At 42.5% G+C, this 25,490-nt stretch overlaps 1 protein-coding gene across 1 annotated transcript in view; it reads right to left on the bottom strand.

Annotated features, from left to right (window-relative positions):
• LOC105017653 (nesprin-2) overlaps positions 1–23,705 on the bottom strand; it is a 74,381-nt gene extending 50,676 nt beyond the window's left edge. Inside the window, exons 1-23 of the mRNA XM_034287670.1 lie at positions 23,624–23,705; positions 23,278–23,456; positions 18,662–18,977; positions 18,261–18,425; positions 17,750–18,088; positions 17,275–17,411; positions 16,886–17,015; positions 15,443–15,604; positions 13,494–15,140; positions 10,810–10,986; positions 9,826–9,981; positions 9,189–9,430; positions 6,237–8,304; positions 5,442–5,776; positions 4,690–4,834; positions 4,210–4,410; positions 3,833–4,092; positions 3,359–3,503; positions 2,806–2,952; positions 2,444–2,584; positions 2,067–2,249; positions 1,741–1,878; positions 215–400 (exon numbers count right to left, since the gene is read on the bottom strand). Of these exons, the coding sequence (XP_034143561.1) occupies positions 215–400; positions 1,741–1,878; positions 2,067–2,249; positions 2,444–2,584; positions 2,806–2,952; positions 3,359–3,503; positions 3,833–4,092; positions 4,210–4,410; positions 4,690–4,834; positions 5,442–5,776; positions 6,237–8,304; positions 9,189–9,430; positions 9,826–9,981; positions 10,810–10,986; positions 13,494–15,140; positions 15,443–15,604; positions 16,886–17,015; positions 17,275–17,411; positions 17,750–18,088; positions 18,261–18,425; positions 18,662–18,977; positions 23,278–23,441 (7,584 nt within the window). The 5' untranslated portion in view covers positions 23,442–23,456; positions 23,624–23,705. The remainder of the gene's footprint in view (positions 1–214; positions 401–1,740; positions 1,879–2,066; positions 2,250–2,443; positions 2,585–2,805; positions 2,953–3,358; positions 3,504–3,832; positions 4,093–4,209; positions 4,411–4,689; positions 4,835–5,441; positions 5,777–6,236; positions 8,305–9,188; positions 9,431–9,825; positions 9,982–10,809; positions 10,987–13,493; positions 15,141–15,442; positions 15,605–16,885; positions 17,016–17,274; positions 17,412–17,749; positions 18,089–18,260; positions 18,426–18,661; positions 18,978–23,277; positions 23,457–23,623) is intronic.
• Between the last annotated feature and the right edge of the window lie 1,785 nt (positions 23,706–25,490).

The following is a 25,490-nucleotide window of genomic DNA, read 5'->3' as shown; positions in this document are numbered from 1 at the left end:
TGCATAGCTCTGTGCTGTTACATGTTATTCTAAACCATCTGCACGACACGTACACGCTCACAAGATTCTTGTGAATATCTAACATTTCCTCCACTAAAGATTATGCTTGTTTATGGTGAGAGAAGGATGAACCAAGACCTGCGCCTCATAGAAACTGGACCCCAGTTTAGTTGCCCCTACCCCAGTTTAGAACCACAGTGATAGACGTTCTCACCAGAGTGATGTGCATTAGCTTGTCTAATGGCCCCATGATCTTCTGCTGCATGTCGGTGACTTGACATTCAGTCTGGACTAGCCTGTCCTCCATGGCGCTGATGTGACACACCGCAGAGATCTGCTCCAGCACAGGCCCAAAGCCCATCAGAGTGGCCCGGATACGCTCTGAGTCATCCAACACCATCTGACATAGACAGACCATGGACACAGGTATTTATAAATGCCGGTACATACACAGAAACATAAATATACATACACTCACCTAAAGGATTATTAGGAACACCATACTAATACTGTGTTTAACCCCCTTTCGCCTTCAGAACTGCCTTAATTCTACGTGGCATTGATTCAACAAAGTGCTGAAAGCATTCTTTAGAAACGTTGGCCCATATTGATAGGATAGCATCTTGCAGTTGATGGAGATTTGTGGGATGCACATCCAGGGCACGAAGCTCCCGTTCCACCACACCCAAAGATGCTCTATTGGGTTGAGATCTGGTGACTGTGGGGGCCATTTCAGTACAGTGAACTCATTGTCATGTTCAAGAAACCAATTTGAAATGATTTGAGCTTTGTGACATGGTGCACTATCCTGCTGGAAGTAGCCATCAGAGGATGGGTACATGGTGGTCATAAAGGGATGGACATGGTCAGAAACAATGCTCAGGTAGGCCGTGGCATTTAAACGAAGCCCAATTGGCATCAGGCCTAAAGTGTGCCAAGAAAACATCCCCCACACCATTACACCACCACCACCAGTCTGCACAGTGGTAACAAGGCATGATGGATCCATGTTCTCATTCTGTTTACGCCAAATTCTGACTCTACCATCTGAATGTCTCAACAGAAATCGAGACTCATCAGACCAGGCAACATTCTTCCAGTCTTCAACTGTCCAATTTTGAGCTTGTGCAAATTGTAGCCTCTTTTTCCTATTTGTAGTGGAAATGAGTGGTCCCGGTAGGGTCTTCTGCTGTTGTAGCCCATCCGCCTCAAGGTTGTGCGTGTTGTGGCTTCACAAATGCTTTGCTGCATACCTCGGTTGTAACGAGTGGTTATTTCAGTCAAAGTTGCTCTTCTATCAGCTTGAATCAGTCAGCCCATTCTTCTTGAAAATCCCAGTAACTGAGCAGATTGTGAAATACTCAGACCGGCCCGTCAGGCACCAACAACCATGCCAAGCTCAAAATTGCTTAAATCACCTTTCTTCCCCATTCTGACATTCAGTTTGGAGTTCAGGAGATTGTCTTGACCAGGACCACACCCCTAAATCCATTGAAGCAACTGCCATGTGATTGGTTGATTAGATTATTGCATTAATGAGATATTGAACAGGTGTTCCTAATAATCCTTCAGGTGAGTGTATATACACACATTTATACACAGTGTGTGTGTGTTCATATATATATATATTTATGAGCAGACACATTCAGAACTAGCAGCAGTGTTAGCAATGGATGAACACAGGTCTTGAAGAAACAATGAATATGTTTGTGTGCGTGTGTGTGTGTATATGTGAGTGACCTGCAGTGTGTTAGCCTGGTTCTGGAGGCTCCGCGCTGTGTTGTAGGCGCGGGGAGCTTCTAACCAGGACTGAGCATCATCTATCCAGCCGCCAGCACTGTGGATCATGTCCTCATACTCCTGGAGGCAAGCAGGGATCTGACAGAGGGGTACAGCGACAACAAGGCATAGTTCATCAGGCACCAGAAAATTACATAAAACACAGCTGCAATGTTACTTTTCTTGAACACCCATGTATGGACCGTTACACCAAGCACTTGTTGATTTAACGAAAGTTCTAACGAGCTCATCGGGAGGGCGGAGCTACTGTGTGGTTTCTCAGTCACCTTGCTCAGGAAGGCAGTACGCTGCTCAGCCAGATGGGCTGTGTCCTGGTAGAGCTGAAGCGGCTGGGTGAGCTGGTCCATGAGGAGCTGGGCCCACTCCGGCTCCTCCTCTGCCGTCTCCTGCACCTCACTCTCGAGGAGGGCCAGCCGGCTGTGCCACTGTTCCAAGTGGTCCCACACCAACTAAACCAAAAGATTTATTTCGGCGTTATATGAACCACGCAGTCTTTGCACAACGTTCTGATTTTATTAAGGATTATCATTCCTCCGTGTCAGGAGAACTCTGACATGATGGACTGGAGTCAGGGGGCACAAACATACGCTCACACACATATGTGTTGTTTTATTTCAGGAGAGGAACAAACACACAAACAAACCTTTAACACACGTTCAGCCTCGGATACAGAGGGGCTCTTCTGATGCAGCAATGTCTGGACCTCTTCTAGCCCGACACGGACCTCTGCCATCCTGCCACTAAGTCTAGAGAGTGACCTGTTCTTCTCTAGGGCATGGTCAACCTGGTTAACACACACACGCATTACAGGTTTGTAATGGACAAATGGGGCGGAACAGTGTTGAGGGCCATAATAAAATAACACTGAGCTAGATTCTTATCCTAGGTCATCATTTTCCTCATTAATGGTTAAGGCTGTGATTGGTGAAGCAAAGCTGATCCTGGATCTGCACCTAGGGGAAACATCCTCCTGGAGTGACCACCACCACCATTGATCTCCATTACCTTCTCCTCCATGTCCTGGAGAGAGCTGGTAACCTCCTGCAGCAGCCTCTCCACTTCCAGGGGTACCAGGGGAGCATACTTTCTCCAGACACACTCCACGATGGACTGTAAGCTGGCCCTCAGGGTATCCAACTCCACACTGACATCCTGCACAATAAGACCAATGAGAATGCTCCCTAAACAGTGTCTATAAAAAGTATCCTACACACAGCAAACTGCTAAATCTAATGAGGCATTAAGGACCTTTAGACCTCTGGATTTCAGGAAAAGTTACTTAATTTGCTAAAGAGAGTTCATACAGGGGTTCAGTGAAGAGGAGAAAGTGAGCTCTCTAACAATATACAATTGCAAAGAATATTTTTAATTCAGCAACTGGGTCATGCCTAACAGAACATGACATGACCTAGTCTATTCATTCTGGAACCACAGTATGTCATAACAGGCAAACAATTAGCTAAATGTATTCTAGTAACTGTTTAAAGAAAACTGTAACATAGAAAATACAACACTGTCTCTAAACAATAAAACCTGTATATGTTATGTGGTAGCTAACCTTTAGCTGGTGCGTGCTGGGGTGGGTCTCCAGAACAGAGAGCAGGATAACTACTTGCTGTTTTAACTCCCCAATTCGCTCCTGATCCCGCTCCTGCTCCTCTGAAAGCACCCTGCTTTGGACCAGCACGATATGCTCTCTTAGGCTGTGGGCACAATGTTGTCCTCACAATGTTAAAAAAGTACACCATCCAAGCTACCAATGTTCCCCTGCTGTTTGATTGGCCACTTCAGTTGGTTAGAGGAAAAGTCTGTGTATTTTTACAAAAACCCTAAAAACTATTATAACACATTTTGGCATTAGAGCTCAGAAAATGTTCCTTTAATGTCACACAGTGTGTGTGTGTGTGTGTGTGTGTGTGTACCATGTGAATTGTGAGTTTTGAAAGAGACAGAGAAAGCGAGAGGGCGGTGCAAAAGAGCATGTTCTGTAATAACAGTCATTGTATTTTAAAGACATCACCATCATCCTCACTTTTCAAGGCGCTGCTGCAGGTCTCTCAGCACTTGGCAGACTGGGACGGGGCTAGCTGCCTCCTGAGGCTTGTACATGCCCAGGAGCTGGGACAGCCGGCACTCCAGGAAGGCCAGGGTTCGCCGCTCCCGTTCTAGCGCAGCCTGGCACTGATCCATCTGCCCTAGCAGAACCAGTGGATCGCCCTGAGCCAAAGCTGACACCGCGGGTTCCGGCAGCTCATCCTGCAGCTTATCCAGAGCACTGCTGCATTGAGCCATCTGTGACACCCGAAGGACACACAATGTCTGGAATACGCTGACACATATGTAAATATGGCACCATTTACTATTACAAAACATTAGCAAATCACAGAAGACTGTAGCTAAGTGACTCACACTCTTGGTAACGTCACTCCACTCTGCCCCTCTCTGCTCCAGGTGTGCAAGTAGGAGGTTAACGCTACGCTGCAGTGCTGCCCAGCGCCTCCAGAGGGCACCCAGTGCCCCCTCAGTACCCACACAGCATCCATGTAGAGGGCACAGCACCCTCAGACACTCCAGCCTCCTAGCTATAGACAGCACGTCCTTTGACAGCACCTTCACATGAAGAGATCAGTCATACTGAATATTTGCCTTATTTTTTTATTTTTTTTTACAAAGTTACAGAATGTGTCCTGAATTGCTTTACAGCGTGGCAGAGTGGTGTATTGGCGAAAGCAAATTATTTTAACACATAATCAACTCCATCCCGGAGACTAGAGGTCAATACCTGTCTTCCCCTCTATCACTTTTCCATTTAAACAAGTTTACATTGACCTGGACCGTATCCCAGAAAACATGGCAGGAGAACAGTGGCAAGACCCTGGATTCACACACCTTGGCTCTTTCCTGTTGGTCAACAAAGTTGGCGTATGAGGTCACTTCCTGAGCAGCACACTGAGAGAGCCTCGATTCGCCATCCTGAAGGATCTGCCTCAACTCCTCAAGAGACTTCCTGTTGAGCATTTGTCTGTCTGCACATCTATGTAATAGAAATAAACCAAACGAACAAGGACATTGAAATGTAACTGAGAATTTCATGAGTTTTCCAAATGCTTTTACAGATAATTCTTTCACAGGTTTTATACTTTTTCACGAAAGCTGACACTGCATGGACAATCAGTATTTGGTCTCATTCTTATTATCTGAGTTCTTTTAAACAAAAATCAACATATCTGTTTTCCCATCAATCCCATCAATAAGTCAGTGTGCTTAGAATTTGACCAAAACAGTAAGGGATAAAGTTCGGCTTAAAGCCTAGTGAGCAGTTTGACACTTTGTTAGTAGAAGCTATTATCCACAGAAACTTAGTTGGTGCATACATTTTAAGAAGGCAAGATAGGACCCCAAAGTACTACCAAATGTAGTAGCTATCAGAGAAGTCAGTGGAAAAAGGAATAGAAGAACAAATAATAATAGTTCATATTAGTCAAGTAAAAAGTTTTGTTAAAATCAGAATCATAGGGTGCATCTCCATGATACAGTTCGATTTTGAGAAATGTTCCTTTTAAGTAATGCAATGCAATATAACAATTAAAACAACATGCTACTTTCCTTTCAAAGTAAAGTTTTGCAAGTGAGTGTGTTACCTTTGCAAGGCCTCCTTCCTGAGCTCGACCTGGGCCTCAAGTGTGGCCCTCTCCACGAACAGATGGCTCAGAAGACGGATGTGGAGCTGCTCCATCTGTTGGTACGAGAGACAGGCTTGCTGGGGTGCCAGCTCCAAAAGATGGCTGAGGTGCGCCTGGAGGCCCTGACCAAGAGATGCTAAGGCATCTTCAGTATGCCGCAGCTCTTCTGTGCAATCCAGAAATCCATCCGGGGGTGACAGGAACATGTTCTCTGCTTGGTAGAGGAAGGCTACCGCCTCTTTGGCAGCCCAGTGATAGTGCTTCAGGGATTCCCGGGCCTGGGACAAACTCTCCTGTTCAAGATTGTTAAGCGAGAAATGCAAACATTCAGACAGGGACGTCACTTGAAGTCTATCACAGTACAACCTGCATCATGTTTATATAATAAATAGGCAAGTGTAGTTACTGCTTCAAATGTTCAAGTTAAATAAAATGATTAGCAATCATTTTGGGAAAAAATTTGAGAAAAAGGGTACAGGACTCATTCCACAGTGTTGTAGACTGTATCATCCTATTTAGTTTCAAGGCTTTTAAAGTTGGTAAATTGCTAGTTAGTTTCATTTTACATTAACCCCATAATAAATCTAAATTAATTTTAATTCACATACAATTGATCTGTCGCTGTAGGATTATTTTACTCCTGAAGCATAGACCCTGTATATGTTGGTGTAATTTAATTCAAAACTATTCAAAAGTAATTGCCGCTAAAGGTGAATTCGCTCAAAAACAAACCTGTGAGCCCACTGAACATACCATTCGTGCTTGGCACCTGTCCACAACTTCATTCCTCAGGGAGTGCAGCTCTTCACACAGGCTTATGTCCACTTTCTCTCTCTGCCCCAAAGCGTCCAAGACCCGCATGCCAGACTCCATGTTCCTCCAGATCACCCAGCACCTCTGAAGCAATAATCTGATAGCCGTAATATCTGGCTCAACCGGGTTAGAATCCATCAACTCTTGTCTGAACTGTTGCAGAAGGTCAATAGTGGCAGGAAGCTCAGTGTAGAATTTAAGACCCTCAAGAAGCTGTAGCTCTAGTTGTTTTGCATTTTCCATAGTGGTTAGCTCCCAGGAGTCTAGATTTTCAACAGTTTGCTGGATCCACTGCCTCTCCGAGATTTGTAACTTTCTCTCTGACAAATGTAAGTCTTGGGAGATGGCTTCAAACTGGTCCGCTACATCATGACAAAGGACTTTTACCAGAGGAAGTTCCACCAGCATAACCTGGCAAAGCCTAAACCTTTCCCCTACGCTGACTTTTTTGTCTATGACGCCCTGGGCTTGCTCCTTTACCACATCCTTGTAGTCTACGATGCCCTGCCGGTTTCCCAGGTACTTCTCGTATTCCAAAGCATGATTGTGAAGAGTTTTTGTCCTCTCCAGCAATTTGCCAATGGTTTGCAACTGGACACTTTTCTGGGTCTCTTGGCAGTACTGGAGCTCATGGGTCTGACATTGGTGGTCCAAAAGCATGTGAATCAACGGTTCTATGGTATAGAGAGAGTTTTTTGTCACTGGGAACTCCTGCTTGTCCAGGTTGGCACATATCTCTTGCACGCTCATCTGGATGTCACCTAATTCCTCAGCCGAAAAAGTCCAGGCATGAATCAGTTCTTCCAGCTCCCAGTGGCATGCTTTCTCATGGGCCAACACTATGTCCACCTCAGTCCGGAGACCTGTGAGCCAATTGATCAGAAAGTTGATCTCAGCTGGACTCAACCCCAAACAGACCTCCATGCAAGTCCCCAAAAGGGCATCTGTGACAGCTAGCTGTCTTTCTGCTTCCTTGATGGCATCCTTTTGAAACTGTAACTTGCTTTCCAAATCTTGGACCGTGTCTTTGGATACATTTTCAACACCAGCAGTGACTTCTCTCTCATGTTTTCCCACAGCAAGCCAAGTGTTTACTTTCAAGATCTGACCCAGCATCTTCTCTCTTTCCTCCAAAACAGACTCCATTTCATTCAGAGTACAAGCAGAAGTCTCTGAGATTGTTTCATAGAGATCCTCCAAGGTCTTCAATGAAGCAATTACTTTGTCAATTTCCCTCTCATCTGAAATAAGTGCTTTCAGGTCCTCAACTTTGGAGTGCACATTTGAATGTCTTACCAAAATTTCAGATTGCAGTTTCCTCATACTGGCAATTTGGAGACGGGCCTCTTCAGGAAAGAGAGACAGGTTTTTACCTGCTGTGATATGGTATTCTGTCTGCTTGGCCCACACTATCAAGTCCTGCATCTGCTTTGTGATCTTAGCCAAGCAGGGGTTTGCAATGGAGAGTGGCTGAACATAGAGCAAACTCTGAGTAGATTCAAGTAACATGCCCAATTCCTGAAGAGTACACTCCATATTGTCCTTCTCCTTCTTCCCAAGAAAACACTGGATAAATGCCTCGGATTTCCCTTGCAGGCATAGGTACTTCTGGTTTAAGGCTTTCAGGTCAGCTGTCATGAAAGTCAGCTGTAACACTCTATGGACGTCATGCTGCAATTTTGAGGACTGTAAGAGGGTGATGGACTTCTGAAAAGCCTGAAGCTTGCCATTCAGCTGCTCAGCCTCTTCTAGAAGCATAGAAGACTGAGAAAAACTGATGGTAATGTGCCTCAGGGCTCTATTCCCAGCCCCCTCCAAAAACCTCCATTTCTCCTGCAGTTCCCCCAGCTGAGCAAGGAGCATCCCTGACCGCTCGTCTTCACTCAAGTGAGCAGAAACCTGGCAACAAACTTGGAACAGCTCCCCGATCATTCCTTTCTGCTGTCCCATGCTACATAATTGAGTATGTAGTCTTTCAGCCAAAAGGGCACTGCTTCCCAGAGTTTTCCTGTTACATCCCAAGGTGTGAACAGAGAGTGAATAGTGCAGAAAGTGTTAGTGCAGTTCTTGATCAAATACAAACTTCCAATCACTTGTATTCTAACCAGAAGTTAAGCTTCAAAACCAATGCCAGGTTTAGCATCAGAATAATAGATGGTGTTATATCTGACAACACGCGTAGCTAATGTTGCTATGACATCCCCTTCAATCGCGACTTGAAAATTCGAATGGAGATGATTTGTCATGGAGAATAATATCATGAATCAAAACTTCAAAATCATTATACAATCTAACAGTAATTCATTTAAACAAATCACGTCATAACTGCATTTATTGCATAATAACTGATAATGGCATAACTGTTTTGTGATGCAGCAAAGCTACCTAGCAGTGGTAGCAAGTTTTGTTCTTGTCTAGCAATTTAAATGTGTGTTTCATGTCACATTTGTCCCATTCCTGCTAGCCAGTTTGCGCCACAATTAATGAAGTTATCAGTTGGGAACTTAACTCTCCAAATGTGCAGCATATTTTTTACTTATTCTTATATATAGACATGTGGGTGTGGAATTAGTGTATAATTGTTCAATAGTAGAGTCATGTTATTGGCAATAGCATTCATCACTCTCGCTCCACAAAAGTCTCTTGGGCTGAGTCAGCTGACTCACCCTTGGATGCTCAAGCATACAATCTGGCATAGAAGAACACACTCAACAGAAGTACCATACATAACAATTCTACTAATGAAATGTTTTTCCAAAAAGTACAGACGTTTCAGTATACCATGCAAAAACCTAATTCTAAAATGTTAAGATACACAAACCACCATAAAAAAAAAGCAATAATAATATGAGCAACAATAATTTCCTGGGACATTGAGGTGCATGGACTCACAATTGTAGTGCTTCAAACTCGGCTGCCCATCTCTCCAAATTGCTTTGGATGGCCTGTGTCTGCCTTTGGTACTCTGTGACCAGGTGGAGCTGAGCCTCTTTGATCTGCACAGTGGCTGAAGCATCCAGTAGGGCTGCACTCCATTGCCCGTCCAGATTTTTGGTGCCCTTTGGGTCAGAGGCTTCGGCCTTACCTACATTGTTCATCATGGCTACCTGCTCAAGCAGGTAGTGTTTCCACTCCTGCAACAAAAACAATCAGGGTAATTATGTCTGGGATATGGAAGCTGTAGGCTGTCTGCACATTAAGAATAACGTAGGAGAATTTGGAAGAGAGCAGAAGAACAACTTATCTAAAGAGCTTCACTGACTCCTCAAATCAATCAATCAATCAAATTAATTTCCAAAATCCCTTTTTACATCAGCAATAGTCACAAAGTGCTTTTACAAAACCACCAGCCTGAAACTCCAAGGAGCAAACAACAACAGTGTTGAAGTTCAAACACAGCAGAAAGATAACGCCATAACGCTCCAACTCCTGACTAATTCAGCTACTTAGTTAAATACCTCCTGTGTACCCAATAAAACTCTACAATGTTTAACTGAAAATAAATCAGTAGAGAAGGAAACATTCCCACCTCAGCCTGTTTCAGTTGCAGGGCCATCCAGGCAGGGTTGAGCTGGGCTGGCTGGTAGCGGCATCTTAGAACCCTTAGAACAGTGCCCACAAGTCGGATCTCTGGTTCTCTGGATGAAGGCTCCAGGTACCAAGACGCCTCCATGCCCTGGCCTCCCTTCATTACAACAGCACAGAGTTCATACAGTAACAGGAGGTTTGTGTACCAATTGGAAGTCGGACAAATGGAAGGAAAAATCGGGATTGGAAAACCTTTGAAAACTTTTCCTGCCCTGATGAACGCAACCCTGGGGTTCAAAAAACCAGTTGAGGGCCTGATGTCAACTAGAGCCTGATGTTAACTAGAACTTAATTAGCCTGCAAAAACATGCAAAAAGTGCAAACAGCCTATCAAAAGTACTTAACATACATAGTTGGCCCAGATCTGTATATAGGCATGGCACTGGTGAGATGTGAGTTTGTTGATGCTGAAGCTAGATGTGCCTGCCTGTCACTAAGAGATCTACAGTAGATAGCTACACAGGAAATAACTGTGGTTCTAATGGCTCCTTCCTGTACAGCTTCCTGCCACAGGTATCTTGGGAATATAGCGAGATGTCGCCCCAACCTGATCTTAGGTCAGTTAGGCATTTGCACTATTGATGGGAAAGTGTCAGCTGACACTAGATCTCTCTAATGCGTGGAAACATCATTCCCTAGTCAAAACACTTGTATCTCTTATCTGTCCACTGATCTAAAATGTATTAATGCACATTAGAACATTCTTCACTTCTACAAAAAAAATGAACTGAAAAAATTGGTTTCTTGAGGGGAATCAATCCTACAACGGACATTAAACCATATGTCAATTTAGCAGCCACTTCCCCTGAGATCTGGTAGCCATTTTAAACTAAGTACTCTAGTTGATTTTGTTTCGGTTAGTGTTATTGTTGAAAATGCATGTTTAATCTTATAGTCCCTGCATTACAGAGAGAAACTCTCTCACCTTGAAGGTGTCTCTCCTCTCCACCATGCCTTGGATCTCAGAGAGAATGCGTTGCATGGCGGACCTGTGGTGCGAGACCTCTGGGAACACTGTAGCCCCAAATCTCACCACCTCCGTCACAGCTTCTGATACCCGTTCCTCAGTCAGGACAGAAGTAATCCATTCGACTTTACCCTCCTGCAGCAGAGGGAGCACAGCCACAACAAACTGTTGTTTTCAATGTTGGGTTTGTCTCTCTCACTCTGGACAGTTAATAACAGAGTTCCTCCTGCTCGCATGTCTGGTGGTTCTGAGATAAACCTTGTTCAAATCTGCCCCAGTGAGTCAGTGCGTCAGTTAGAGCAGGAATGCCACTGAGTAAGGAGCTGGGCATTGCCCTGGGGGAATCCAGGGCTGCGTTACAATACTTTAATGGTCGTCCCCCATTCCCTTCCTTCCTTCATTCCTTCCTTGAAGGAATTACTGATCTGACACAGCACAGTTGGTGAAAGCTAAATTGTTGTTGTCTCCAGCTAATCTTGTTAGATCAGTGATTCACTCAAAGGATTCACTCAAGAAAATGGAACAGTAGGAACAGGTTTTGGGAATATACAGTATCTGAGATATCACATGTAACCACATGTAACGTATGATGAGGTCACTAGAGAGTGGTGGAAGAACCATTTTCCTCACATAGTGGGGAGTTAGACTAAAAGGGAGATGTAAAACTCTCTCTCTCTCTCTCTTTAGAAGTGTTGTAGGGCCTCTATTTTTTTCATAAATTAACACATGGCTATCACTGTCCTCTTCCATTTTGAATGCTACAAACAGTAAGTTTTGTTAAAATCTGTAAAATGTTACATTTAATTACGAAAACACTGGAGACAGGTAGCCTAGCCTATCTTATAGCAATACCTAAAAAAAAGAGAGAATTATAGTTTTTTTTCAGTCTTTGAGGGATCATAACTAGGTAGCTAGTAATACGATTGTTCTCTCTCATTCTCTCCATGGTAATATGTTTTTATCTCAAACGGGGGGAAATAATCTCGGTAGATTGCATGATTGTACATCCATCTGATGTTCGAAGACAATTTGCATAGGTGGATAAGAAATGTTCATGACCTGATGGTGTCAGACATTTCTAACTTTGCCAGCATGTTCCTTAGAACTCTCCTGTTAGTTGCATGCAGTTTTACAATGTTATGTCATTTATTTTGGGATTTATGATCATTTCAAACTATAAGTTGTAGGTAGCACAGAGGCCCTATTAGATGGACCAAAAATACAGATAATTTAATTAAAACACCTAATCTGTTGTGGGAATTGATTAACTTATTATAGGTCCTTAAATGCACAAAACAACAATAGGTTGTTTACAACCTGGTAACCTATTTACTAAATACTTGTATCTACAAGATATTACAGTATGAGTCAATATTACTGTTATTGATCCTGCAAATTACCCTTGAAATTGTTCAATTCATTCAAAGTAACCTTCAATTCATCCTCATGGAACGACCCCTGACCCCTGTGTAAAATATGAAAGCTTGGGAGTTGAGACTATTGCTTAGAATATGTCACCTGGAAACTAGTCTTGAAGGAGTTGCTGAAGTAGCTTGCCTGTATCTTTATCTAAGGCCAAGATAAGGCCAAAAATCTATAAAATGATCGTCAAAATCGCCATACAATTTTGACTGTTTGTGACTGCACTACATATGCAACCATACCAAAATAACAATAGGTAACATTTTGGGAGGATTAAATCTAGCAACTTCACACTGTTATCTGTAGGTTGCAACCAGATCAGACAATTCTACTGTGGAATTCTTTAGTTATTGATCCTGAAAAGTAACCCGCAAAGCATTCAATTCATCCTTATTGAACGACCCCTGACCTCTGTGTAAAATATGAAAGCTTTGGAGTAGAGACTCTTGCTTAGAATATGTCACCTGGAAACTAGTCTTGAAGGAGTTGCTGAAGTAACTTGCCTGTATCTGTCATATGTGTATTTTTTCATATAAAGCTTCATTGACATGAATGAGAAATATTTCTAAGTCCAGAGTGCAAAGAGGCCCTATAAATATTGAAGTAGCCGAGATGCCCTACCGAGTAGCCAAGATGCCCTGTTTCAGGTAGCCAAGATGCCCTGTTTCAGGTAGCCAAGATGCCGTTACAGATATCTCTATCTCTCTATCTAATCATCATCATCATCATACATAATACTATATTTACCCGTTATGAGACCTCTTCTGAACACAAACCCAGGGCTCCAGATGAAACGGCTATTGATGTGTTACCACTGTACTGCCCCACACTCCATAGCTAAAGTTAGCTTCAATTATTGATATACAATACACCCATTTACCTTTTCATTTAAACCTCTCTTAGAATGCCTCAATAAAATAAAACATTGAACTGAGTGTACAACTCCATTTCCAAAGCAAATCCTGCATCCAGCAGTAAGTTAAAGAAGTAGTGGATGTATAACTAGCCTAGCCCAGTGTTTCAGAGTAACAGAGGAGTGTGTGTGCATGAATGTGTGTAAGAGGGGGAGAGAGAGAGAGAGAGAGAGAGAGAGAGAGAGACCAAGAGAGAGAGATAGAAAGTGAGAGACAATAACTGGAGAGCGAAAATTATAGCACTAGCAAGAGAAAGATCAGTGTTTGTGACGCACCAGTGAATTCAAACCAGTCCATTTCCATTACCTGTTCCTGTGGAACCTTCCCTTCTCTCCTCTCTTGGGGCTCGATATCTGTTGCTGCAGACATCGGTGTTGCTGCGTCTGACCGTGTGGCGTCTGCCCGTGAGGCGTCTGACCGTGAGGCGTCTGACCGTGTGGCGTCTGCCCGTGTGGCGTCTGCCCGTGAGGCGTCTGACCGTGAGGCGTCTGCCCGTGTGGCGTCTGCCCGTGTGGCGTCTGCCCGTGTGGCGTCTGCCCGTGTGGCGTCTGACCGTGAGGCGTCTGCCCGTGAGGCGTCTGACCGTGTGGCGTCTGACCGTGTGGCGTCTGACCGTGAGGCGTCTGACCGTGAGGCGTCTGACCGTGAGGCGTCTGACCGTGTGGCGTCTGACCGTGAGGCGGCCATCTCTGTTACAACATTCCCCTGTTGAAATTCGGTAGCAACCATATTCCTAGTGTCTTTGCTCACAGTCTGTCTGTCATCTGTACCGTCTTTTATACAGATAATGTCTGTAATCTCCATTCTGATGTCAGTGGCTCCGTTGTTTACTGTTGTTTGGTCTTTCAGTTCTGTCTGCCTGGTGTCTTTGGAGGCTGTGACGATGATGTCATCATCAACACTTGGTGATTCAGTAATGTCAGAGTAATAAGTACGTTTCTGTAACACTGTGTGCATTGAATTAGCAGAGTTAGACTCTGCACTGCTCAATTCGGGTTCTTTCAATTCCAGACTATTTGTTTTGGGGCCCTGTGATTGCTCACACTCTGATTTAAGTCCTTTTGATTCTGTGTTCTTTGAAACAGAGGGGCTCTTCCAACTCATCTTTTTGGGGCCATCGGACTCGGAGCTCATAATATCAGCCCTCTCCAATCCCCTGCACTTAGACATGTGAACCCCACTGTTGGTGTCCTTGATTCTGACAGAGACAGAACTATCAGTCAGTTTTGAAACAAAGTTCCCAGACATGCCTGAGCCAGTGCCACAAGGAGGCTCTATGGTTTGAATGTCTTTGGACTGAGGAGGCGGTACCTCCATATCAAAAACAAGTGTAACCACTTTCTTTGTTTCAGTTCCACCTCCAGTCCCTGACAATCTGCCTGGTGTTTTGGCGTCTGACTGGGATTGAGGGGAGGTCTGAGATGAGGTTCCCTCTCTAGCCAGTCGTTCTTTATGGTGAGCTGTTGTGTTAGTTACATTATCCCCACATAGACGAGCGCCCAGAATCTCTGGCGTCGCCAAAGCGGTGGAGATATCAGGGCTGGCGATGTGAGTTTGGGTTATGGTTTCTCCCATGGGAATTTGGATTAGACAATCCTCATCTTCCATCCCTGTGATAACACTGTCTTCCTTTGTACCCCAGCCCGCAACCAAGTCTTTATCGTATTCTTTGTTCTCCACGTACATTTCAGGGTCTCTCATCGCTTTTTTGGCAGTATCTTTACGAGCATCTGTGGGTCGTCCATTATAGGCTCTTTGACTTTGCACTCTGATTCCAGCCTGCTCTTTCTCCAAAGCCTTTGCTGAGTCAATATTAGCATACATGGGCATGGTCCTGCCTGGTGTCAGTTTCTTGACGGGTGACAACAGAGATGCCTTGCTGCAAGACGACGCATTATCAGGTGTGTTTCCTAGCTTCTTGTCCTCATCCCTCTCTGTGCTCACAGGGGAGACCTAAGATTAATAAAAATACAAAAAAGTTGTAGCCAAATTCCCTAGTTTCAAGGCATGCATTCTAACTACAGTACTAAGGTATTTTATAGAGTTTATTTATCTTTCATTTTAATTTATACTGTGCTTTATAAGTATTATCATATACAGTCCGAACGTAGGCCTTAAGCACCCTTTCAACAAGCATACTCACATTAAGTAAAATGTCAGCAACTCATTTCTGAAAGGTTACTGTATATTATGTTACTGGTTTATTATATAATTATTTAATTGTTAGATTATATGATGGTCAGAAGATACCTCACCTGAGATTGGGCCAAGACTGTGAAGAGAGCTGCACTGTTGTTAAAGGCCATCCCAGGCCTTTCCTCAAGCTTCTTCCTACCCACACAGTCCAATAGAACTTCTAGCTGTGACAAAGTCTCCCTTAGAGTCCCTTGGAGTTGCTTCCTTGTGTTCAGAGTGACCTGTGATGGATTGGGTCAAACTTATGTAAACTTCCATCATCAAGACATAAGATAGCATCTGTTTTACTCAGTTGTTTATTCTTGCCAAAGGCTGACACTAGCATGATTTAGCAGAAACTTCTAAATAAGTTCAATCTAAGTTTCTTCGAAAAAGTTTCTTTCCAAAAATTGTTCAAGACTGACGGGTGTGTTTTAGCATTTAAAAGTAAGCTTAGCCTTTTCTGTTTGGGAGCTGGATAACTGCTTATAACTGAGGCAGAGCAGGTCTAAATATAATGGCCCTGGTATTAGAGAAAAGTGGATTCTCTACTGGACAGAACTAGTTGTTGGAAAAAGGTCCCTAAAACAACCAGTTATTTCTGAACCACCGCAGTAAATCTTGAGCTGAATTTAACCAGGACAGCAGCGTTTAAGATAAAAAAAATACATTTAGGGGTTTTGTGGTGATGTCAGAACATTTTTAAGAGAGCAGCATCAATCTTTCAGTCCTGCCGAAATCTTTTTAATAATGGATGAAATAAAAGCTATGATTAGGCTACTGGTTTCAAACCCTATATTAACTGTGACACAGCTTGATATAAAATTCTGTAGCACACCCAAATTGTCCTAATAATTTATTTAGTGGTAAAGACACCTATCTCTTACGAACCATACGGCAAGTCCACGTCTTATTTCTTTTTTAAGGATGTTTTTATTATTTGGTGCTACAGATGAGCCTTATTCTGCATGGTAGAGGTGCAACGATGAGCACAAAGCCATACTGAATCGTTTCCAATGGGAGTGGCTGTGTTACAGCTGAGACTTATTACACTAGCATGTGGCCAGTCACTCCCACAGAAATATAAAAATTACACAAATATCTTTACTCAGGATCCACGGTGCTCAAATGACACAATGATAACAACAGGCTGAACGCATAGGACTTGAAAGAACGCTACAGATATGGTCAACGACTACAATATGGCTACTGCCAAAACTATCTTCACCAAATCCATCACCAAGTCCACATCCGGCTGGGGCAACTTAATCTAATCACTTGGGTGTTGGGGTACGGACATTGTACCGTAAAATGTTATAACAGCATTTCACATTCCTAGTAAAATCTTGTTTAGGTCCAAATTGCTGCTAAGTACTTCAAAGTCTAATATTATTGGGGATAAAAGGCTCTAGACAAATAAAAGGGTTAAGCAACCATAGATAATTAATGAATTGATTGGCAGATAAGGGGTCTAAATTAGGGATTCAGAGGAGTGCGGTTATGAGCCAGAGGTACTACAGTACCTGAACTGAATGTTTTAGATTAGACTGTGCTGTCTGGGTCCACTGCTGCATTTCAAGGATGGCCCTACACAGTCTATGAGCATTCCCATCTGAACACAGCTGCATCCGTTCATTTAGAGAGAAACACAAGCTACGAACACAGAGAGGATAGGGTAGGAGCGGGAAGATGGGTAGATGGATGAGAGGATAATGAGGGAAATGAAAGGACAGAGAAAGACAGTGGGGGTGAGAGACAAATAGTGGATAGTAAGAAGTGAGAAAGACAGAGGGAGAAAGACAAAAGAATGGTAAAGGAAAAAATACACCAAAATATATATATATTTTTAATGTAATGCATTTGTTTTGATATTCACGGTGCTAGTAGCTACAGCAGGGACATTCATCGCTACCTGTCTAATTCTCTGGCCACTGCATCCACAGCCGAAGTCACATGGGCTGGAAATTCTTCATGTATGTCTTCTGACCCAAGTTCTCCTTCGAGTTGATGAAGCCGTGCCACAATCTTCTTCAGGCTCTGGTCAAAGTCCTAAACAAAACATGGTGAGCATGTTTTCTCTATATGTCTAATTGTTTGATGGACAGATTGGCAGTGAAGTATTCCGAAAAACTAAGTTCTACATTTTAATTGTTGTAATTGTGGTGTACCGTCGTCCATTGGACTTTCTGGATGATTCAAAACGTTTCATCTAGATATTTTTGTCAGGTCAACTTACACCTAAAGTTATTTAATAACCAAGATTTAAGTCTGCATTTAAAGGCACAATCAAATAATGTATTGTATTTAGCTTGACAGGCTATGGCAACACGGCGTCAACATTTAGTAGTGATAGAAATCTAAAACATTATCTCGGAGCACATAGTTACCTGTAGGTTGTCCCAGCGTTCCTGGAGCAGTCTGATGTCAGTGAGTCCTGTTGTTTCCGGGTCGTCCCCTAAATACACAGCCGAACCGTGAAGAGCACCCTGAATGTGGGCAACCTCGTTTCGGACCGGCTGATCTTTCTGGGCTATCTGCTCCTCTGCCTGTAGTTGAGCCAGCCAGCTGATGCCCCTCTCTAGCTCCTTCCTCTGGTCCTGGAGGTCTTCGATCTCTTGAGACAAAGAGGCCTGACCCTCAGAGGTACAGCTGGCAAGCAGGATGTCCTTAAGAGACTCCAGCGCCACAATGTCGTTTTCTGTGCAACCCACAGCCTCTTGCAAAGCCTATTGGACAGGCAGACGTTTACCTATTTTTCTTTCACATCTCTCTAAACAGCGGTGCTCTTAAAATGGAAAATACAATGAATACATAATTCAGAGTTGATGAGTTTAAATAAGAGGGCGTGTGTGTATTTATGTTCTTTTGCTTGCGTATGTGTGCGCAAATACATCTCACCTCCAACGCCCCTATATCCGTTTCCAGGCCGCTAGTGTCTCTTGGCAGGGACTCAATAACCAACATTTTCTCCTGGAGTGAATTTAAGGTGTGGCGGCACTCCTGTGCCAGCTGACCACAGAGATCCTCATTATGGGCACGCCCTTCAAGACTGTCACATATTCCCTAATTTGAAATGGAAGAAACATTTAGAAACGGGTTAACGTTTGAGCGTGGGAAATTATCATTCACATTTCTTCTGTATTTATTTCATCTGTATTGACCTGCAGACGTTATGGATCAATCACAGTGACATAAAACCTGTAGAAATTCTAATGAAGAAAAAATATTTTAATTACATTTTTAATCCAAATAAGAATTTGAAATCGGCTTTGTTTGTTTGTTTTTTATAGCCTGCTCACCTGGAGTTTGTTCACCAAGAAGGGTTGGCAGTCCTCTAGTGGAGCCCAGGAATGGTCTTCCCAATGGGGGTCCCTGGTGCCCTGGGCTAGATTCTTCCTCTGGGACTTCAAGTCAGAGAAAACTGGCCCCAGGGCTATGGCCTGATCTAGCAGGGTCCGGGCCTGTTTGGCGACCTGTCTGTTTTGGGCCAAGCCAGGCCAGGGAAAGAGTTGGGGGAGCTGGGTAATCTGTTGCTGGAGATTGGCCAATGTGGAGCGAGCCTGCTGCCTCTGGACAAGAAGAGAGGACGAGAGCTCGGGGTCGCCCCGGAGGAGACTGACAGTGAAACAAAGACAGACAATCTTCTTTAGAGTTAAAGAAATACCTTTCATTGAGGGGACCTAGAGCTGGTTACTGAGGGCCACAGCATAGGGAAAGAAACTGTTCAGGTGGCAATCACATTTATTTTACATTATTTGACAAACAGAGATGTCAACTGAGAACAAGATAACTCATATCTGAGCCCTTTATTACAATAATAAAAACACATATATGAATCCTGACAAAAAATGAAGAGGGCTGCAATACACGCCTGGCAGAAAATCACCAGGTAAAACATTATAACCTGATAGCAGTTGTTTGATTTTAAATCCAAACTTTTGGAGCACATTCCCTAAAGCAGAAACAATGCTTTAGGGTCCAATGTAGAGGACCGTACATTTGTCAATAGTAAGTGTACATTCATTGGAAATTAAAATAACACAATTGACCGCAACAGGGACTATGATTTTATTAAATGAGCCATAAATCCATTTGTGACAGGGGGAATAAAAGCTTGTTGTGTGCAACAGGGAGGGGCCTTACCCAACTAGCTTCACATAAAGAAACAAGTGGTAGAGCCAGGTCTCCTGCTTTTACACTATAATTGACTGTAAGTTCCGTGTTAATTTAAGAAATATATACATATATTTTGAATGGAATAGTTTCAACATGTTAAAGTGGTAGTTCAGTTCACAAAACATTGGTAAACAGAAACAATGAATCACATGAAATAATAATCTTGAAAGCAGTACAATGTGGATGGTGTTAGAAGTAATACAGGGTTGATGAAGGAACATGTTAATATGCTTAATTTTATCACTTTAACAAGAGTTAATTTACAGTATATTGAGTAACTTGATTTACTGTCATAAGTGGTCCCTACTACATAACTGTCAAATCAGTTAAACAAGGGCAGTTTTCCTAAAGCATTCAAAGTACTAGATACATGTAAGTTTAATGTACAATGGTATATTTATTGAGAGATGTGGGAATAAAAAAGTAAATGTTAAATTGGAAGCTTGGAGACAGGGTTGGTAATTATTGCTAAAAGTTTTTTATAACTCCCATATATTATGGAGTCAGCAAATAGAATATTCATTTAGGAAATCAAACACATTTGATGTGGATTTGTACATACGTTGTTTTGTGTTTGTTTTGACATGAGAAAGCATTTAATACACATTACAATGCTGCCATCTAGTGCTATATACTGTATGATGACACTATACAAAACTCCTCAAAACTGTCAACTTCAAAATTATGAAAGGAGCTTTGCATTAGTTTTGATAGTAATAACGCACAATGTAAATGCATAATTTAGATTGAGATTTCATTTTAATTTCTATGGTCAGAAAGATAGCAGATTCAAAAAGTTGGGACACTGCGTAAAATGCAAGTAAAAATAGAATGCCATGATGTGCAAATCATTTATCCCTATATTTAATTGAAAATCCTACGAAGACAACACATCAAATGCTGAAACTGAGAAATGTTATTGTTTTTCAAAAGTACATGCCCATTTTGAATTTGATGCCAGCAACAAAACACATGTTTACCACTGGGTTGCATGACCTCTTCATTTAACAATACTCTCTAAACGTTTGGGAACTGAGGCAACCAACTGCATTTTGAAATTGAAATATAATCCCATTCTTGCTTGATATAGGATTTCAGCTGCTCAACAGTGTGGGGTCTCCTTTGCCCTATTTTTCACTTCATAATGCGCCAAATGTTTTCAATGGGTGACAGGTCTCGACTGCAGGTAGGCCAGTTTAGCACCGGGACTCTTTTACAATGGAGCCATGTGGTTGTGATACATGAAGAATGTGGTTTGGCATTGTCTTGCTGAAATAAGCAAGGCTTTCCCTGAAAAAAATGTAGTCTGTATGGCACAATACAATGCTCCAAAACCTGTATATATATATATATATATATATATATATATATATATATATATATATTGTTCAGCATTAATGGTTCCTTCACAGATTTGCAGTCACGCATGCCATGTGCACTAATGCACCCCCATACCATCATGGATGCTGGCTTTTCAACTGTACGCTGATAACAAACCAGATGGTCCCTCTCCCCTTTAGGCCTTAGCCCTTGTGTACAGATATTTCTCCAGATTCTCTGAATCTTTTAATGATAACATATTGGTGATCATGAGATTCCCAAAGTCTTTGCAATTTTACATTGAGAAACGTCATTCTTAAATTGTTGCACTATTTGCCTATGCAGTCTTTCACAGAGTGGTGAACCCCTCCCCATCTTTATTTCTGAAAGACTCATCCTCTTGGGGATGTTCTTTTAATACCCAATCAAGTTACTGACCTGTTGCCAATTAACCTAATTAGTTGTGTGATGTTCAACCAGGTTTATTTTTTTTATCATTCTTTTAACAAGTATTCCAGTCTTTTGTTGCCTCTGTCCCAACTTTTCTGAAAGGTGTTGCTGGCATCAAGCATGCAAGTTATCTATATAGCACAATTCATACATAGAAGCAATTCAATGTGCTTTACATTAAAAAGTAAAATATAAAAATGCTACAGAATTTTAAACAGTCAGAATATTAAAATTCTCTAATCACCCTCCAGGGGGACTCTCCACCCCGGTATCTCAATCCTTGCACTCCAGCACTAAAATGAACCAGTCTGTCCCTTTGTGAGATAATCTCGGCAACAATGTCTAAATTCAAAGTGTATTGTATGTATGTATTTTTCAAGAAACAATAACATTTCTCCAGGTCAACGTTGGACTAGATTGCAAACGTTGCACGGTAGAACCAAAACAGGCCCCCAAAAATTTTGTATTTGCTAAACTTCAAACTTTATATTTTGTGTCGAACCTAAGGTATAGTTATTGACGTTATGGATTAGGCACAGATATTTCACATATTACAAATCCAGTCCAAATTGGGTGGTTAAATAATTATTTAAAAGAATGTATTTTAGACCCACTATCAATACAAGCCGAATTGGCTCCACTCTTGGTGGAGCAACCTGATCTTTAGGGGACTACGTAGACTATTTAACGTAAATCCATGGTCACCCGATTTTGTATGATATATTACATTAGGTTACTTTACAATGCGCTACCACAAATATATAATACATTACGAATTGGCTAAAACGTAACATATGTTACGAACGCTATGAAACATATACTATTTTACAAATGCTATTAACCTTTTCACGTGTGGGTTTCAAATATTCCTTACCGACCCCCCAGCGTGAGTTTTTTTGCACGTGACTTCAGTACTCTCTCCAGCATTTGAACTCACACCAGCATTTGAACAGTCACCTTGCTAGGTAAGGAACACTACATGCATTGCATTGCAAGCTTTCTCTCGTTGACTCAAATTCTAAGAGCTGAAAAAGTTGGTTGATTTATAATTGTAGCTAGCTAGAAACGTCAGCTAACCGCTAGCAAACGTCAGCTACCCGCTAGCTAACAAATCGTGACCAGTAATTCAGTGCAGTGAAAATGAATAAACTATATAAAATGCATACAACGGGTAACATAACTTCTAGAAAGTTTTTGCAATGGTTTTGATCGGTAGTAGACGCTAATATAAATTTGTTTTTGTGTATTAGTGTTGGCTGTCTGTTGGAACGTAAGTAACACTTCTTGTCCCGATTTGAATGCTTTCTACCTGGTTAATATCATAGTATGGTCTTAAAACAATTACAATCAGGAAATAAAGTTATAAACACTGTTTGAGCTAAATGTGAGTAAATAATAGCGCGGTTTTACCAGCCGTTGTTACGTTACTTGTAGCTAGGCATGCTAATGGTGCGTTCTAAACAAGATGTTCTAATCACACCAGTGTGATCGTACGCTTCAGGGACCACTCTAGCCTGATCACACTGGTGTGACCATACGCGTCAAACGGTTAAAACGTATAATATGTTACAAACACTACGAAAACGTATCATACGTTACGAATTTGCACAAAACATCCTGAACTGGCAACGTTCAGCCCTGCAGGCAGGCGCCCTACCCAATGCTCCACACAGGGATTATAGATTTGGAGGGACGAGTAATGGTCTTACCAAAGACCCAGGTTTGAAACACAGCCTTTCACCTTTTTTTTCTTCTGGATTATTACTCTAATGTTACTTTGCCTAACATAAAATATCTTACGAATTTGGCTGTCAGAGATTTATGTAAAATAGTCTATGTAGTCCCCTGAGACCAGGTTGGGTGGAAACAAAGACTGAGCTGAGCATACAGTTCACAGTCATTCCATTATTATAATATTTACATTCCTAATCTCAAAGAGTAGGCTGTTGAGTCTCCTATGTTAACCTACCTCCTGTGTTGGTCTATAGACAGCAGTATAGTTTTCCACTGCTCCTCTGAATCAATCACGGTCTGCATAACATCCAGTTTCAGACTCTCAGCCTGGCCCAATCTGTGGGACAGATTATGGCCTATTTCCCTCAAGTCCTTCATACGAGACACTCCCTCTGCCATAGCACGCAGCACAACCTATCAGACAACAGAGGAAGCACAATACAATGTCTGGAGGTATATTCTGTAACTTTCATTTCAGGTAATTTCTTTCCTACAGGGGTTTTTGCTCTTGAAAAAGTAAACATATGTTGTGCACTAACATCAGTTCCACTTCCAGTAAGCCCACAGACAGGCAATCTTACCTGGTCAGCATGTAGCCTCTGCTCAGCCTTACTGTAGGTGGACAGAGCTCCAGTGTCTACAGATTCAGCCTGCAGCAGGACTTTTACCCAGTCTTTGGTGTCCTCAGCCAGTGACTGAAAGGACTGGACCTGGCTGTTCAGAGAGCTCTGCATCTCATGTAGCCTGACACCATCTGCAGCTAGAACCTCTGAGCTGTTTGGGCTGGTAACGGAAGTCGTGGCATGCTGCTCTTCCGGCAGGCCCTCCTCTTGTTCTAAACACGTCTGAAGCTGGGCAGACAGCAGGTTTTAAACATATGTCTTTAAATTCAATAAAGAGTATAGCTGATAGTCATCCCTCACTTCAGCCAAAGAAACACACACCTTTGGTTTAAGATGCGTGTAGGCAATAATTGACAAAAGGGTTCTTGGTGGTCCAGATGTACATGTAGGTATTGAACCTCACCGAAGTTTGGGTTAGGAGCTCTGGGCCATTGGCAGCACTGAGTGTGTCCAGAGAGTCCTGGATATTCTGAAGAGCGGAATGACACTCTGACATCTGGGTCTGCTGTCTGTAGGCATCCCTGAGGTCTGCAAAGACTTCCTTCACCTGCTTCAACTTTTTTCTCATCTGGGTCTCGATCACCTGGGCGTATAGGAGAAAAATGAACAAAACAAAATAAACATAATTAAACTTTGGGATCTAACAACTTTTTAAAGTTTTAAACATGGATTTCATTGAAGTATTCAAGAAGGATACATTTCTGACAGGGGCTTTGACTTCAGTGTTGATATGCTAGTCATTCTCACAGGTCCTTCCAGGCTATGCAAGGTCAGCAGAGTTAATCCAACAGGGCTATCCCACACACAGGCTAACACAGACACATGGAGGGCCCGGCTAAATTTGCAATGAAATCAGTTAGTAGTAGGTAGTTAAATAGGTTTGTAATGATGTCCTTTATCTATTTCCCCAGACCAGATTAACATTTTACCTGTTCCTGTGGAATTCTAGCTATTGCGTTAATGTTAGATACCATTGGCTTGTAAAAGTACCTCTAACTTCCATCATACTGGACGCAGATGAATACATGCAATCCATATGTTTATCTGACACTGAGGAAGTACAGTAGATGTCGGGCCTCACTGAAATGCTCAAAATGTCCCTTGAATATGTATCTCGTGACAGGCTTTTACAGTAGGTGTATCGCTAACTAATATCGCTCCATAGCTCCACACCCTACCACCAGCAGGTTCACCTCTCAGGCCAATTCACCTGCAACTCCAGCGGGGGCTCATTGCTCTGCACCAAGCTCTGGATCTCAGAGGCCTTCCAGTGGAAGCGCTCCAAACTCTCTTCCTGCACCTGGAACTCTTCCTACATGGAGAACGCATGGAGGGTTCAAAACCAGAGGTGAACCCCATCCATTCACATGTTAATATATTCAGAGACTCTGTTAAAACATTGTTAGAGAAGAAAATACATGGCACTTTTTGAATCTTAAACTGGAATTAACCATTGACTAAAACAAACAGAAAGACGTCACAATTCCCATTTCAAAATTGAATTAACTCGGTAAGTTGCCAGGTGGCTTAGTTACCTGCATGGCTGTGACCTCTTGCTCATTGTGGAAAGGATGTGACAGCGTGAAGGCAGACATTTTCTGAGCGGTCCAGCTCTCCACCTCCCAGCCCTGCTGTAGCAGCCCATCCCAAAGGTCCAGCCCCAGACGCAGGCTGTCCAGGTGGGAGTCCATCCTCTCTGTCACCTAGGAAAATGAAAGCTCTCAGGTTCTAGGCAACAATCCATTCAGGGCACACATTCTTTTGAGACTTGGATTGAGTTTTCTAGACCAGAAACATGTTTTGACCCCTAAGTATGTAAATATCC

The sequence above is a fragment of the Esox lucius genome, chromosome 18 (genome assembly GCF_011004845.1).
Source record: "Esox lucius isolate fEsoLuc1 chromosome 18, fEsoLuc1.pri, whole genome shotgun sequence".
Classification (NCBI taxonomy): Eukaryota; Metazoa; Chordata; class Actinopteri; order Esociformes; family Esocidae; genus Esox; species Esox lucius.
Note: the sequence above shows the minus strand (reverse complement) of the source record. Positions and strands in the feature narration are given on the sequence as shown.